The sequence below is a fragment of the Ovis canadensis genome, chromosome 18, assembly GCF_042477335.2.
Source record: "Ovis canadensis isolate MfBH-ARS-UI-01 breed Bighorn chromosome 18, ARS-UI_OviCan_v2, whole genome shotgun sequence".
NCBI classification, from domain to species: Eukaryota; Metazoa; Chordata; class Mammalia; order Artiodactyla; family Bovidae; genus Ovis; species Ovis canadensis.
The window spans coordinates 20,752,185-20,766,980 of NC_091262.1; the positions used below are offsets into that span (position 1 = coordinate 20,752,185).

At 52.4% G+C, this 14,796-nt stretch overlaps 1 protein-coding gene across 1 annotated transcript in view; it reads left to right on the forward strand.

Moving 5' to 3' along the window:
- Positions 1-14,217, forward strand: part of LOC138423348 (protein FAM169B-like) — a 91,627-nt gene extending 77,410 nt beyond the window's left edge. Inside the window, exons 6-9 of the mRNA XM_069559248.1 lie at positions 3,509-3,691; positions 5,559-5,687; positions 9,751-9,845; positions 11,337-14,217. Coding sequence (XP_069415349.1) covers positions 3,509-3,691; positions 5,559-5,687; positions 9,751-9,845; positions 11,337-11,510 — 581 coding nt within the window. The 3' untranslated portion in view covers positions 11,511-14,217. The remainder of the gene's footprint in view (positions 1-3,508; positions 3,692-5,558; positions 5,688-9,750; positions 9,846-11,336) is intronic.
- The last annotated feature ends 579 nt before the right edge of the window (positions 14,218-14,796 follow it).

Below are 14,796 nucleotides of genomic sequence, written 5' to 3' on the forward strand. Positions count from 1 at the left end.
TAAGATTCTCCATGTCTTTTCATGGCATGAAACTGCATTTCTTATCAGCACTGAATAATATTCCATCATATGGATGCACCATGGTTTATTTACCCACTCTCCCACTGAAGCATATCTTGGTCGCTTCCAAGTTTATTTTTTATTTATTTGGCTGTGCTGGGTCTTAGTTGCAGCGTGTGGGATCTAGATCCCTGATCAGGGATCGAACCTAAGCCCCCTGCATTGGGAGCACAGAGTCTTAGCCACTGGACACCAGGGAAGTCTCACTTCCAAGTTTTAGTAGTTATAAATATGCTGCTGCTGCTAAGTCGCTTCAGTCGTGTCTGACTCTGTGCGACCCCATAGACAGCAGCCCACTAGGCTCCTCTGTCCCTGGGATTCTCCAGGCAAGAACACTGGAGTGGGTTGCCATTTCCTTCTCCAGTGCATGAAAGTGAAAAGTGAAAGGGAAGTCGCTGAGTCGTGCCTGACTCTTAGCAACCCCATGGACTGCAGCCTACCTGGCTCCTCTGTCTTTGACGCTGTAGGCACAAGTTATGAATATAGGTGCTGTACATATTTGTGTGCAGGTTTTTGTGTAGACATAAGTTTTTAACTCCTTCAGGCACAAATAAATGAGCACCACTGCCAGGTCCTGTAGTGAGAGTGGGTTTAGTTTTACAGGAAGCCACCAGCCTGTCATCAGAGTGGCTGTACCGTTTGCATTCCCAGCAGTGAAGGAGGGGTCCATTTGTTCCACATCCTCACCAGCACTTGGTGGTGTCAGTTTTCTGGATTTTGGCTGTTCTAAGCATGCAGTCGCGTCTCCCTGGTTTTAAACTTGCGTTTTCCTGACGACGTATGATCTGGAGCATATTCTCATAAGCTTACTTGCCATCTGCATAACTTCTTGGGTGAAATGTCTATGATGGTCTTTGGCTCAGTTTTTAATCAAGTTCTTTTTTTTTTATTCTTGAGTTTTATGAGTTCTTTGTATATTTTGCATAATAGTTCTTTATCAGATATGTCTTTTGAAGATATTTGCCCCCCCCCCCACCAATTTGTGATGTCTCATTCTCTTGACAGTGTCCTTCTCAGAGTAGAAAATTTTGATTTTAATGAAATTTAGTTATCAATTGTTTTTCATGAATCATTCCTTTGATGCTGTAGGCACAAGTTTACTGCTAAACCCAAGGTCATCGAGGTTTTCTCATATGTTATCTTCTAGGAGTTTTACAGTTCTGCATGGTCCATTTGTGTCTGTGATCCATTTTTGGCTACATTTTGTGAAGGGTTTCAGGTTGATTCATGGTTTTGCATGTGACATCCAACTGCTTCAGCATTGTTTGTTGAAGAGGACTGTTCTTCCACTATTGACTTTGCTTTCCCCTTTTGTCTGAGAGCAGTTGACCATTTGTGTGGATCTAATTCTGGGCTTTGTTGTGTTCCAGCTTTATTTATTCATTTTTCAATTAATTAGTATTTGGCTTATGGATGTCTAGTCATACTACCACTATTTGTTGAAAAGACCATCTTTCTCCCCCAGTGAGTTACCTTGGTATTTGTCAGAAATTCAGAGCATAAGCGTTTACTTCTGGGCCCGCCCTTCTGCTCCACTCATCTGTAGCTTACACTTGGCCCGTTATCACACTGTCTGAGTACCTTGATTTTATAAGAAGCTTTGAAATTGGGTAGTGTAAAGCCTCCAACTTCACTTTTCTCCTTCCTCCCCACCCCAAACTGTTTTGTTTATCCTAGAGACCCATTTCATGTGAATTTTACTATCAGCTTGTCGATTTCCACAAAAAAAAGCCTGCTGGGATTTTGCTAGAACTAAACTTACAGATCTGCTTGGGAAGAATTGCCAACTTAACAGTATTGAGTCATCCAGTCCTTGAACATGGAATTTCTCTTCATTTATTTAGATCTTTAATTTCTCTCAACAATGTTTTGTCGTCTTCAGTAATTTAAGGCTCATGCGTCCTTTGTTAAATATATGGAGTATTTACTTCTCTTTTAATGCTGTTGTGAGTGGAATTGTATCTTTATGTAATTTTAAGCATTCTTAGCTTTGGAGGACTTTGCTATTTGGGGAACATTGTTCTCATCATCTATGAAAGTTGGAAGTTATATAATTCCAACCAAGTTGGTGCTGTCATTTCAGGTACATTGAGGGTAAAGTATACTTTAGAATTACCATCTCAAGTGACTTGGGGGTTGCTTGTTGGTCATAGATTATTTATTCATTCATTTTGGGCACAAAACCAGCTATTTATTTAGCTCCCATTTCGGTTGGTGCTTTTCTGCGCTAAGCTGGGTTGGCCTGTGTGTCCACAGTCGCCTGATCACCTGTTTCTTAGGACCAGCCAGATGTTGGCTGGCACCATGAGGGTGCCCGGGCCATGTTTCTTGCATGGTGGCAGGCTAGCCCAGGCCTGTTCTTGTGTGAGTGGTAGAGATCGGAGAGAATGGAGAGGCCCTGGACCCTAACAGGCCCGGGCTCCGAGCTGGTGTGCTTTTGACAGCTTCATTCTGTGGCTCAGAGTGAGCCAGATTGAAGGGGAGAGGAGATAAACCCCGTCTCTTGATCGGGGGAGCTTCAGAATCACACGCAGAGGTATGTGGGTATAGAAAGGGGAATAACTGTGGCCATTTTTGCACACAATTCATGACTCTAGTGTGTACGTCTGTAATTCAGCCTGCCTCATTAGACTCTTTGTTTGTTTGTTTCTTTGGGACATTACTTACCTTTGAATTTTTTGCAGGCACACATACCACCTCTTCCAATATGTGCAACTTAGTAGTAGTAGTAGGTGACATATTCTTTTTCTTAGATTCTGGGGCATTCAGAGCACAAGCAACTGCGTAGTTGGGAAGTGAGAAGAGTGATGTAGTTGGGTGCCTGCGGCTGACGGCAAGGGCATATTCCTGTTGCACAAACGGCAACTGTCCTGGTATTAGCTCTGGTTGCAGTAAAGTTAAATCAGTGTGGAAAAGCGGGAGAGGGGCCAGCTGCAGCCCGTCTTGCTCTGCAGTAGCAGTGTCACTCACGTGCCACGGAAAACAGGACTTGGCTTGTTTGTGGTAAATGTGCTTTGCCGTGGTCGGTCAAGGTGAACTCTGACCGAGTCCGTACCCTGGAACAAGTCCTAGACCATTTCCCCGGGTTCAGGGGGAACTCTGACGCTGCCCAGATGCTCCTCCCTGGCCTTGGGGGTCTCTGAACTGTGTTCAGTGAGGGAGGGGCGTGAGGAGCCTGTGTGCATCGTGGCCTCACCCTGCCTCGTCCCCTGAGTTCGCTGTGATTTCCGGCCGAGTGGCCTTGCTTGCAGCAGTTGAGAGCGTCTGGGCTGCCAGTCAGCGGAGGAGTGGGTGGTTTCGAGTGATCTGCTGTCTCTTCTTTGGGCGTTTAGTTTGTGAGGCTGGCGCTGCTTCCAGGGGCATCAGGGACCTGGCCAAGTGAGGTCCCGCTGGGTCCCAGCAGGCTGGTCCAGCCAGGGGTCCACGCGTGTCTCTCGCCTTCCCACAGGCAGCCTGTGCGGCGACGGCATGGGCACCTGCTACCTCCTGCCGGTCTTCGACACCGTGTTTGTCCGGAGGCGCCACCGCCGGCAGGGCCTGGGGCTAGCCATGCTGCGGGACTTCTGCCAGACGTTCCGAGAGGACGAGGCCCTGGGCGTCAGCTGGCCCATCTCGCCCGCCATGTACCAAGGTGACGGCTGCGTCGGGGAGGGGCGTCTGGGGAGTGTATTCCAGATAATTCTGGGCCGGGAGGTCCCTCGGAGGCCCTGGCACCATGACAGGCCTGTGGGTTTTCTCTTCCTTCTGAGAAACCTCCCGTTGCTTCAGCACTGAGACCGCAAGCTTGATCACAAGGGGCAAACCTTGTCCAGCCCCTGAGAAAGAGCTGGATTTAGAAAATAATAAAAACCAACCAACCCAGCATCAGAGAGAAGCAGAATGCAGGGATCTTGCACTCCGTTGACGGCTGCTATTGGGCCTCAGAGGGCTTTTGTTCTCTTCCAAGAAGATGGTATTCATCACTCTGCCCCCTGGTCCCAGGGGGACCAGGAGCTGAGAGAAGCGTGTTCCGAGCCCTCCCCGGGTTCCCCTGGGGAGGAGCAGGCTTCAGAGGACAGGGGCCACACTGCAAAGACCATGGCCTGTATCTCCGCCTGGCAGGGAAGGAAGCTCTGAAGGTGCTGACTGCGAATCACACTTGGGGTCTCAGTTGCTTCTTCATCACCCTCGCTGTGCCTGGGCTCAGGGTGAGAAGGCAGCGTGTGGACAGAGCGGCAGCTGGAGGCTCAAGGCCGGCTGCTCCACGCCTCCCTGACCGCCTTTTAGCTTGTACAGTCCTGCCTTGGAATGGCCCAGAGGGCCCGCTGCCCGGGGCCCAAGTGGACTCCATCTTGGGCCTGTGCTCCTAAGGCGGACCGTAACACCCATCTGCACGTCCTTATTCTGGTGGGTGTCATGGAGCGTGGGTGTGGGGTCCACGCTCAATGTCCAGTGTGCAGGGAGCCGGACGGGGAGGAGAGGGTGGGCTGCCAGCTGGGGGCTGGCTCTCTTGGCACGGCCACCTCCAAGTGCAAAACACCCAGGAGTCTAAGAATTCTAGATTGAAAACTGGCTTCTCCTCTTGTTGAGGAGTTACATTTGACAAGACAGGAGAGCAGGGCCTCCTCTCTAGCACTCAACCAGCTCGGCTTCCACCTTCTTAGCATCACGCCCTCTGGGTTTCCATCTGCGCTCTTGCCACGGGCCTGATGCAGCCCCCAGCGCCGGCAGAACGGGGCCCTGCCACGCGGAAATGCTCACCCTGTGAATGTGGCATAGACGTCTACAACCTTAAGAGGGTTTGGAGTCCGGACGTCTGTGGATGAGCGGGAAGGGTCGCTGGGAGAGGAGGGCTGTGGAGCTCAGAGGCAGGGACGGCGTCTGCAGAGGGGACTGGGTGGGTGATGTTATGGGGCTGAATAGGGTCGCCCCGAAGTCCAGCCCCCAGGGTGACTGAATGTGGAGATGGAGCCCCTCAGTCGTGTCCGACTCTTTGTGACTGCGTGGGCTGCAGCACTCCAGGCTGCCCCGTCCTCCACTGTCTCCTGGGGTTTGCTCACACTCATGTCCATTGTGTCAGTGATGCCAGGAGCTATCAGGAGGTGATTAAGGTTGGACGAGGTCCTAAGGGGGGCCTTGATCCAACAGGACAAGTAAGAGAAGGCCCCCATAAGAGGAGGAGACAGGGCCCAGTGGGTACAGAAGGGAGATGGGGAGAAGACAGTCAGAAGAACCATCTCCAAGCCAAGAAGGGAGATCTCAGGAGAAGGCAAGCCTGCTGATGCCTTGGTCTCGAACTTCCAGCCCAGAGCTATGAGAAGACAATTGTCGGTGGTTTAAGGGCCCCTGGCGAGTGGTGTTCACTGTGGCCCCCTGAGCAGGCTGGACGGGGTGGGTGAAGGTGGGAGGCAGGGGAGGGCACGGAGGGGTCAGAGAGCTGGGGGTGGGCCGGGCGGGGGACACAGGGGAGGGTGGGCAGGGCCAGCGGCCCCCCTGACTGCTCTGTGCACTCCCTCCAGTCTGCAGGAAGTTCCTGGCGGCCCACCCAGCCGAGCGGGGACGCCTGTGGGAGGTGGAGCCCCCCGGAGCCTGGGGCCAGCGAGGCAACATCTGGCTGAAGCTTCAACAGTCAAGACTTCATCCAGACTGTGAGTGGGTGGTGCCGTGCCCTGTGGGCTGAGCCATGCCCTGTGGGCTGATCGCTTTTAGGGTCGGTGGCAGAGGCACAGGTTGGGATCAAGTCCCCCGGGGAGACCCTCTCTTTGTTGCTGTTGCAGGGACAAAGGAGGGAGCGAGAGCTGGGTGGTGGCATCCTGGCCTGCTGCCGCTTCCCTTCCTGAAGGAGCCACACCTTCCAGACCCTCTTGCTCAAATATTAGCTCTCCCTCAGTGTAGGCGGATCAGAGATTCCCTGGGAGTCAGGGGCCCCCTCTTCCGATTGGAAGGATCAGGGAAGTCTGCAGGAAGGCGCCTTGGAGATGCCGGTTCCTGCAAGCGGAGTGCGTCATCTGTAAAGATTCTGAGGCACACAAAGGTTCGCGGGGGAGTGGACTCTGCCCCTCATCTGCTGGGAGGGTTCAAGTGGGCAGTGGCCCACGTTCTGTGTCTGCGGCCTCGCGCTGGGTGGTGGGCAACCCTGATGGGGACACACCTGCCGCCTCCAACAAGCGTTCAGTGGGCTTGGCAGCGGATGGCGTCTGTGCCCGGGTCGGGGGTCTCAGGTGGGGATGCTGACCCCCCCCAGGCCGGGTCTCAGTGGCAGCTGGGGGTCAGGGCTGCAGTGGGGTGTGAGGGGTCTAACTGTTCAGATTCACCGGCCACAGCAAAGGCGTGGCTGCCCTCTCCTTCTGGCCCCCAGCCCCCTTCAGTGTCTGTGCCAGCCCTGTGGCTGCAGGCAGCTCGTTAGGGATGGGCGCTCTGGGGGCCAGGCCTTCTCTTCCCCTGGGAGATGGATTCCCCTGAGGTGGAGACCAGGGAGAGCGCCAGGGAGCTCATTGATGACGAGAGTGATAGGTTTTGCTCCTCGGCTGCCTTTGGGCCAGGAGGCTTAATGGGTCTTTGCAGAAATTAATGGGGTGGCCGGGCACCTGGGGAGGAGGCCGCGCAGGGCCGTGACTGCGATTCTAATGAGGTGGTTAAGTGACTTGCCCTGCAGCGCGCAGTCAGAGATGAAGGGAAGCCCACTGGGTCCCGAGCGCTTGGCCAGGCAGCCCTGGGGCTTCACAAATGAGCCCACAGCCCCCACGGAGGCCCAGCCCTGCGGCTTGGACACTACAGCTCCTTGGCTGGAAGTGGGGGGAAAAAGAGGGGGCTGCCCTTCAGAATGCAGAAATAGCACGAGCTGGAGGGGGTTGGCAGGGGAGGACACTGTCGCATGCTTGGGGAGATGGTTTCCTCTGAGGAGAATTCCACTGGGGGTTATTTCAAGAGCTGAGGAGCTGGTGTGGTCTGGTCAGGGAAGCGAGCTAGGATTCCGACGCCAAGCCTGTCACTGTAGCTCACCCTGAGATGCACCAACTCTCTCCTTAAAACGGCAAATGAACTTTCACAGAGAACGTTCTAGAAACATGCTGGAGTAGAAGGAAGAAGGGTCATTCTTATGATTAGGGCTATAATTAGATTACAGAAACTAATTTTTTGAAAAACTCTGAATTATGGTCTTTTCACTCATGGTTAGTTCGCAGTTTCATCCACACCTCCTGTCTCCCCCAGGGCCAGCAGTCAGGATTTTAATTCGCTCACCAAGGTTTTCCGCCAACCAGCTTCATCTTGTAACAATTTTGTCCGTTAGCGCTGACACACAGGTTGTTTCCAGGTTGGCGAGTGGGGGCCACAGATGCAGTCACAGATGAGCCCAGATGCTTGCAGTTTTTCAATTTTTGGTCTGTTTCTCTCCGCACAGAAGTCAGCACATGTTAGCCCACTGGGGTTTCCCAACCATCACCAAACAGTGCAGGTACTGGAAGCTTCTCTTCCCTGGAAATCTCATGAGACCATTTATTTTTAGTTTTTCATTACTCTTAGGGTCACTTTCTTGATTTGTTCTGTTTTTCAACTTCTGTCTTTGGTCCCTTCATTCCTGACTATTATTTAGGAGGTCTCCCGCAGTTTCATGGACCATAGGAACAGAACTTCAGCAAGAAGCCACGTGGGGCCATGGCTTTTTGCATTCTAAGTAAGGCGTAGGCATTTTACGACATTCCACAACATCCCAGCGGGAAATTAACTTCTGCTCCTTTCAGATGTCTTAAAATCTATTTTTGAAGCCTTGTTGGGGCTTTTAGAGTTTGCATGGTCTTGACTGTTGATAACATCTGTGGCTTATAAAGGCCCTGAAAATATTTTCAGGGTTATGCAGACCTTTTGAGAAAAGGAGTTTGTGGGAAAACTTTTTCTTTCTACACTCAGTTACAGATGAAGCCTTTGAAACTTGACCAATAGGATCAGAATTCCATCTTATGTGACTTCTCTGAAAGCCTGCACACGCCTGTTTCTTTCCTGGAGAAGAAACCGAATACATCAAGTTTTTTTTTTTTTTTTTTTTTTTTAGAAAAAAAAAAAAGTTGCTGGAGGCAGGAAGTAATTACACACAGATTAATTTTTTTTTCATTTTTAGGTTATATTTTTGCTTTCGTTTTCCAGGTGAATTTTTAGCAGATTCAATTGTCATCCTCAGAAAAAAATTTTTTTTTTTCTATTTATATGTAATTTTTAAGCTGGAGGGAATGGACATTAAGAGATGTGAAATATTTGCACTGAGGAGGTGGGGGCATTTTTCTAAAAGCCTGATGCTTTGCAGACTGCAGCTCTAACTTGTTCCAGCTTGTTCTGGAGCGTCCGGCATTACGGGGAGCATGTTTATCGGGGAGAGCTATGCTGAGAGGAGCAAAGGGCAGAAGCGCCGCGTTGGAAGGGCTTTTTGGGCTATCGCTGCTCTTTGAAAGGTTGTGTGGCTCCCTCTAGCGGCCACTGTTATCGTCTGCAGCCCCAGATGGTAATGGGTAAGGCTTCTGCCTTTGCCCTGGGCGGCTGTTCTGTTTCTCATCGTTGTGGGTCCAAATTCGTGCGCTCATTAATAACAATAAAAAAGTATCGCACCTTCATTGCCTAGGAATAAAATTCAAGTGAAAGTTTGATACCTATTGGCATACTTTCATCCATAACACTGGAGAAGGAAATGGCAACCCACTGCAGTGTTCTTGCCTAGAGAATCCATGGACAGAGGAGCCTGGAGGGCTACAGTCCATGGGGTCGCACAGAGTCAGACACGACTGAAGCGACTTAGCACATCTCACGCATCCATAACACATGGAAAACAAAGGTTCACACACCAGGAAAGGGAGAAAATGTATAATGAATGATCTACTTCATTCCCTCCTTCAGCTGATCACTGTTACCGGAGCATTTCTCAGCATTTCTCACTGTCCGGGTGATCAGGATACAGTAGTGAACAAGGCTGGTTTTTGCAAAGGAAGGTACATGGGCAACTAGTACTGTGTTGTATAAAATCGTTACATATCAAAGAGAGCTAATGAGGGCTGGTGTTTTTAAATACTTATAATTAAATTTTCCCAAACCAAATTTTGGTCATTTATGATGTCTGGAAATGAAGCTTTACATATTTATTTATATAGCTAAAATGTAGTACATGTATTCTTTATTTGAAAAATGCGATTTATCTTTTCAGCTCAACTAGAAAACTGCCCATTCTTTTCCTATGCTATCTGAATCCCCGACCATGCCTTCACATATGGATTTTGAGGTGTGGGGAGGTTACACATTAGAATAAGAAGGTCACCCACTTCCAAGTTGGTGCTGGTTTGGTAGGACGCAGAGGGAGGCTGAATTACTGTGTGTGTGAGTCTGGTCTCTCTTGTGAGTAGAAATTCCAGTGGGCAAAGGGGAGGGGTGAGGAATAGAATGGGGAATCTGACTCCAAATAATGCCTGAAAAGCTGGGAGAATAGATCTAAATTCCGGCTCAGAAATGCTTGAGTAGAGGTGCTCTCCCAACAACCTGGCAGGTTTTCTTGTCCTAGGAGGGCATGTAGCAAATGTCAGGGTGAAGATCAAGAAGGATGGAGCTGGGTTGTGGGGAGACACGCTTTTCATGATCGTAAAGGGTCCCCCTTCTATTAGTAATCGTTTGTCTGTCTGCTCCCTTGCGAGTCACTCCATTTGCTCACCTCACTCTCTTGCTTGGGGAGGGCAGCTCATTCAGGACATTCCAAGGAGGCCGTGGCTACTCGTGGGCAGACTTCTCAGGATGATGGACCCAGGCTCTCCCATAACGGAGAAGACCACAAGGTACGGTGACAAATATGTGTCATTCTAGGGCTGGTCCTGGGGCCGAGCTCGCACAGCCTCCTGAACACCTCTGCTCTGGGCTCCTCTGCAGCAGCGGGCCCCTGATTTATGCTCAGAATCTCTGAGCTCTGGTGGATGGAAACACCGTTGTAATCACAGTTTTCGTGGCCCTCTTCTCTAAGCTTGACAAGCTCCAACGAAGCCAGGACTAAACAGAGAACACGTGGGAATCAGCCGTAACTTTACACTGTTAAGGAAATATGGAAAAATCTGAATTTCAAATTCTGCGATGGACCAGTGTCTTTCAGGCAGAACGGATGTGTGGACAAATGTGTTTTTCTTTCCTCCCCTGCTCCTCCAGCCCACATGCTTCTGCTCGGTCACTTCAGTTGTGTCTGACTCTCTGCGACCCCATGGACTGCAGCCTGCCAGGCTCCTCTGTCCATGGGATTCTCCAGACAAGAGTACTGGAGTGGGTTGCCTTGCCCTCCTCCAGGGGATCTTCCCAACCCAGGGATCGAACCTTCATCTCGTGTGTCTCCTACATTGCAGGTGGATTCTTTACTGCTGAGTCCAGATGCTAGAAAATGGAATAGGGCATGAGGTTTATGAGATGGTCCAGAGTGATGGCAGATAGAACCGTGGGCAAGGTTGGGCTACTGGGTATTTCTTGGTGGCCTGCTGCCACTCAGTATTTTGTAAGATTTTGGAGAGAGATGATTCCATGAGCATTTTCCTGAGGCCGTGCCAGACACTTGTCCTCATAAGGTGATTGCGCTGACATCCATTCGTTGGCATAGAAGAGCCTCTGCTCTTGAATCCCTGGAGAAGTGATAACAATGTTAAACTCCAAACTGACAGTTGCGCATTGTGGGGAGTGGGGCTTATCTTGGAAAGTAGGTGGTTCTGGGATAGAAGACTCAACATCAAAGGCAGAAAATCTCCCAGAAACTGCTGGATTGTCTTGGAAAAGCTGCCTGGTGTCTGACATCAATTCTCGTCCTCTGGCAGAGAAGGGCCTTCATGTTCCTTGAGTCTCAGTGGAAAGATGGGCTGGCTTAGGACCCTCTCAGGCTACTGAGCCGAGTGTGGGCTGTGCCTCTTCGCTGATCTCTGCCTCTTCTCTTCAACCTTGAAGGCCATTAGAGGAAGCAGGATATGTTCAGGGTGTCCTGGGCGTGCCCATGGGCGTGTGTGTCTGGGGACATCTGCATTTCCCAACTTTTGAAGTAGAGTTTCCTTAGCCTCGTTCTTTCCTTGATCTCCCCTGGCCAAGACTTCATGCCCCAGCAGTAAATACATTCCCATCAGTAAATCTGCACACGGAGCATCTTACATACAAAACATAAGACGGCCCACCCTGTGGCTGGCCTGGTGTTTGAACCTGGCTTTCCTGCTCTGAGCTCGCAGTCCGGGGTGCGGTCAGGCCAGGACCCCAACAGGCTTTTCAGCGTTAACTGAGACGCTCTGTTGCTTCTCTTCTGGTTTTAGGAGAGGATCAGCGGAGACCAGGAGCAGACCGATGGAGACCACGCAGTGAAGGCAGCAGCGGGGTGGCTTGCGCGAGCCTGCCAGGCGGGGCAGGAGGGGCCCACAGCGACGGATGCTGGGCTGCCCGTGGGCGGGGGTGGGGGTGGGGGTGGCGGCATGCGGCCTCGCCCGTGACCCCTGGGAGGCCAAGCTGATCCTGGGGAGGCTGGCCCCCGCCCCTGACCCCCTCAGGCCGAGCTGACCCCGGGGAGGCCGGCCCCGCCCTCGGGGTTGGAGCGCTGCCGGCCCTCCAGGTTCCTGTCGCAGGGCCCTGCCCTGTGTCCCTGCTGTGCTGTCCTTTGAGGGACAAACGACCACACGGACCCCCCTACCCCAGGCTTGATGTGTGGGCCCAGGAGATGCCAAGTCTGAGAAGCGCTGCAGTGAATCCCGAAGCCCTGTTGGGGGCAAGTGATTATATTCCCGCTAGAGCTTCAGAAGCCGGTTTGTTAAGCTTAACGGGGTTTCTCTAGCTCAGGATGAGTTGGTGAAGACGGCCCCGGGCCCACGTGACTGGACCCTCTTTCCTTAGCACCAGGAAGCACTGCAGAAATCCCCCGGGGGTTCGCCCACCACAGCCCTGCTGTAAGGGCGAGACCCCGGACACCAGAGAGCTTTCTGAGCAGTCGCTTTTCTTTCCAGAGAAGCTTCAGCTCCGCCGGCCGCTCTCCAAGATCAGGGCCAGGACGCCTGGTGCACCCAGGCCTCCAACCCCCGTTTGGCCTGTGCAGGAGCCGCTCAGGGTGGGCTCCAGGCAGCCTGCTTCTGCTTTGCAGGGGAAGTTCCTAGGAGTCTTTGGGCCAGTGACCCTTCTGGAGTGACGATGCCTGCAGTGGTCAGGCTTGGGCTAAGGAAGGTGACTGTTAAGGTGCCGGCCTGGCCTGCTTGGGACACTGGGCTCCCTTCTCTGCATACCTGCCCAACCCTGCTCGGGGCAGTTCCCAGGCGCCCTTGGGGTTCCCGCACCTGGACCCCAGGGAGGACAGGTGAGCTCGCCCTGGCCGTGCTGCTGGCGGTTCACAGGGTGTGTGCAGTCCAGCAGCCCCAGGAGGCCCCAGAGCCCGTCTCCTGAGCGTGGGATGGACTTTCCACATGCTGGCCTGGCCTCACCCGGGGTCAATAGGATTCTTTCCAGGGCAGGCCTGTGACCCATCTTGGGTGGGGTGGGTGAGCTGAGTGCTGCCCTGACTTCTGGGGGCGTGTCCATCTGATCTTATCACTGGTGACCCCCACCCTCCTTGGCTTAAGGCTGTCTTTGCAGCGCCCAGGGTCGTTACAGAAGCCCGCCGGCCTGCGTCACCTCTGCACTTGCCTGCCCCACTTTCTGTCTCCAGGGCCTCCCATCTTCAGACGTACAAGGGTCTTATTTAGGGTCTGCCGAGGGTCTATGGCTCCCCTCTCTCACCACTCCCTCCTGCACACAGACGCACACACACACATACGCACATCAGTCAGGCTCCCTCCTGCACACACACACACACACACACACACACATCAGTCAGGCTCCTTCCTGCACACACACACACACACACACAAGCACGCACGCACATCAGTCAGGCTCCCTCCTGCACACACACACACACACATCAGTCAGGCTCCCTCCTGCACACACACACACACACACGCACATCAGTCAGGCTCCCTCCTGCACACACACACACACACACGCACGCACGCACATCAGTCAGGCTCCCTCCTGCACACACACACACACACATCAGTCAGGCTCCCTCCTGCACACACACACACACACACACGCACGCACGCACATCAGTCAGGCTCCCTCCTGCACACACGTCTGCTCTCAGCTCAGGCATCCCCCCCAATGGTGGCTTCCACACCCTGGTCTCTCCTGGGCCTCCCTGAGCCTCCACTAGGGTCAGCCCAGGGTGGGGTGAGTTGTCTCTCCTGTCCCCAGTATCAGGGCAGAGCTGGCCCTCAGTAACTGGGGCAGGGGGAGTGGATGGAAACAGGTCTCCTTGGGAGGGAGGGGTGGCGCCTTCCTTCTGTTCCTCTGTTGCTGGACCCTCAAGAGGTGGGTGGAGGGACAGTTTCGTTTTTTTAGGGACACAGGGAAGCCCATCCTGGAGCCCAAGGTTGGGAAGGAGACCCCTGGTGCCGAGTGCTGGCAAGATGGTGACCTGCTGCTTCCTGAGTGATCCTAGGACCCATGGGATGGGACGTGGTACTTATTACTCACATTTCTGTCCATCCGTCTGTTCATCCCTGCACCCTCCCATCCGTCCCCCTGGCCCTCTTGCTCTCTCTCTCCATTTCTCCACTCATCTGCTCACCCGCCTATTGACCCCACTCCCCTCCTGCCTGTCCACTTGCCGTCTCTCCACATCTGTCCATCCGACCACCCGTGGTCCGTCCGTCCTGTTGTACAGCACATATTCAGTGTGCGTGCTCAGGGTCAGCCCTGCATCTTAGAGAGAAGTGGGGCATGGTCCCTGGACCCAAGGAAGCCGTTCTCTGAAGCGTCCTTCCTGGAGTCTCCAGCGTGCATGTCTCTCTTAATACCGTTGGGAAGAGAGAGGAGGCCAGCTGCATAGAAGCATAACGTAGGGCTCCATGCGGAGATGCCAGAAGCCACCCGCAGGGCATGTGGGCTCTCTGGAAGGAGGCACAGCCATCCAGGGGTCTTGGATGTGTAGCCAGGGAGCTGATGTGAGTGACGGTGGATGGACCCTCCCACACGCATCGATGTGAGCTGCGAACATTGCACTGTTTGAGATCAGTCATTGGTGCTTTGTGTTTACATGGAAATTAACTGATCAAAATGGCTCAGGGGTTTGATAAAGTTATTACTCAATAAACGAATCCTCCCAAGGAAGGAAAACCTATCTGTTGATGTAATTCATTTGAAGACATATAAACGAACTGCATGAGAGGGACACGTGATGGGCTCAGAGCAGCCGCTCCCTGGCAGTGCGCGGCCCTGTTGGTGTGGGGCTATGTGCAGGAATCCTTCCATGTGATGGGCCTGCAAGAGTATCAGTGAGGCGGTGTGCATGGGGTGTTGTTTTATTAAACCATCCTTTAAAATATATTATCCAGTTCTCCATTTTCTTGCATGTTATTATATAACAGCTCACTGAGATCTAATTTACAGTCCATAAACTTTATTTCATTTAACGCATATACTGCCATGTTTCAGAATGTTTACAGAGTGGTACATCCATCACTGCAATCAGTTCCTCAAAGAGAAACTTTGTACCTGTGAGCAGTCTCTCCCTTTCCACCTCTGCCCAGCCCAAGACAGCCGTGAACCTACCCTCTCGCCGCAGAGTTGCCCGTGTGGACACGCTGTACAAGTGGGCTCATACAATGTGTGGTCATTTGCACCTTTTATTTAAGCATAATTTTTAAGGTTCGCTCAGGTTGTAGCATGTATCACTTCATTTCTTTTTATAGCTGA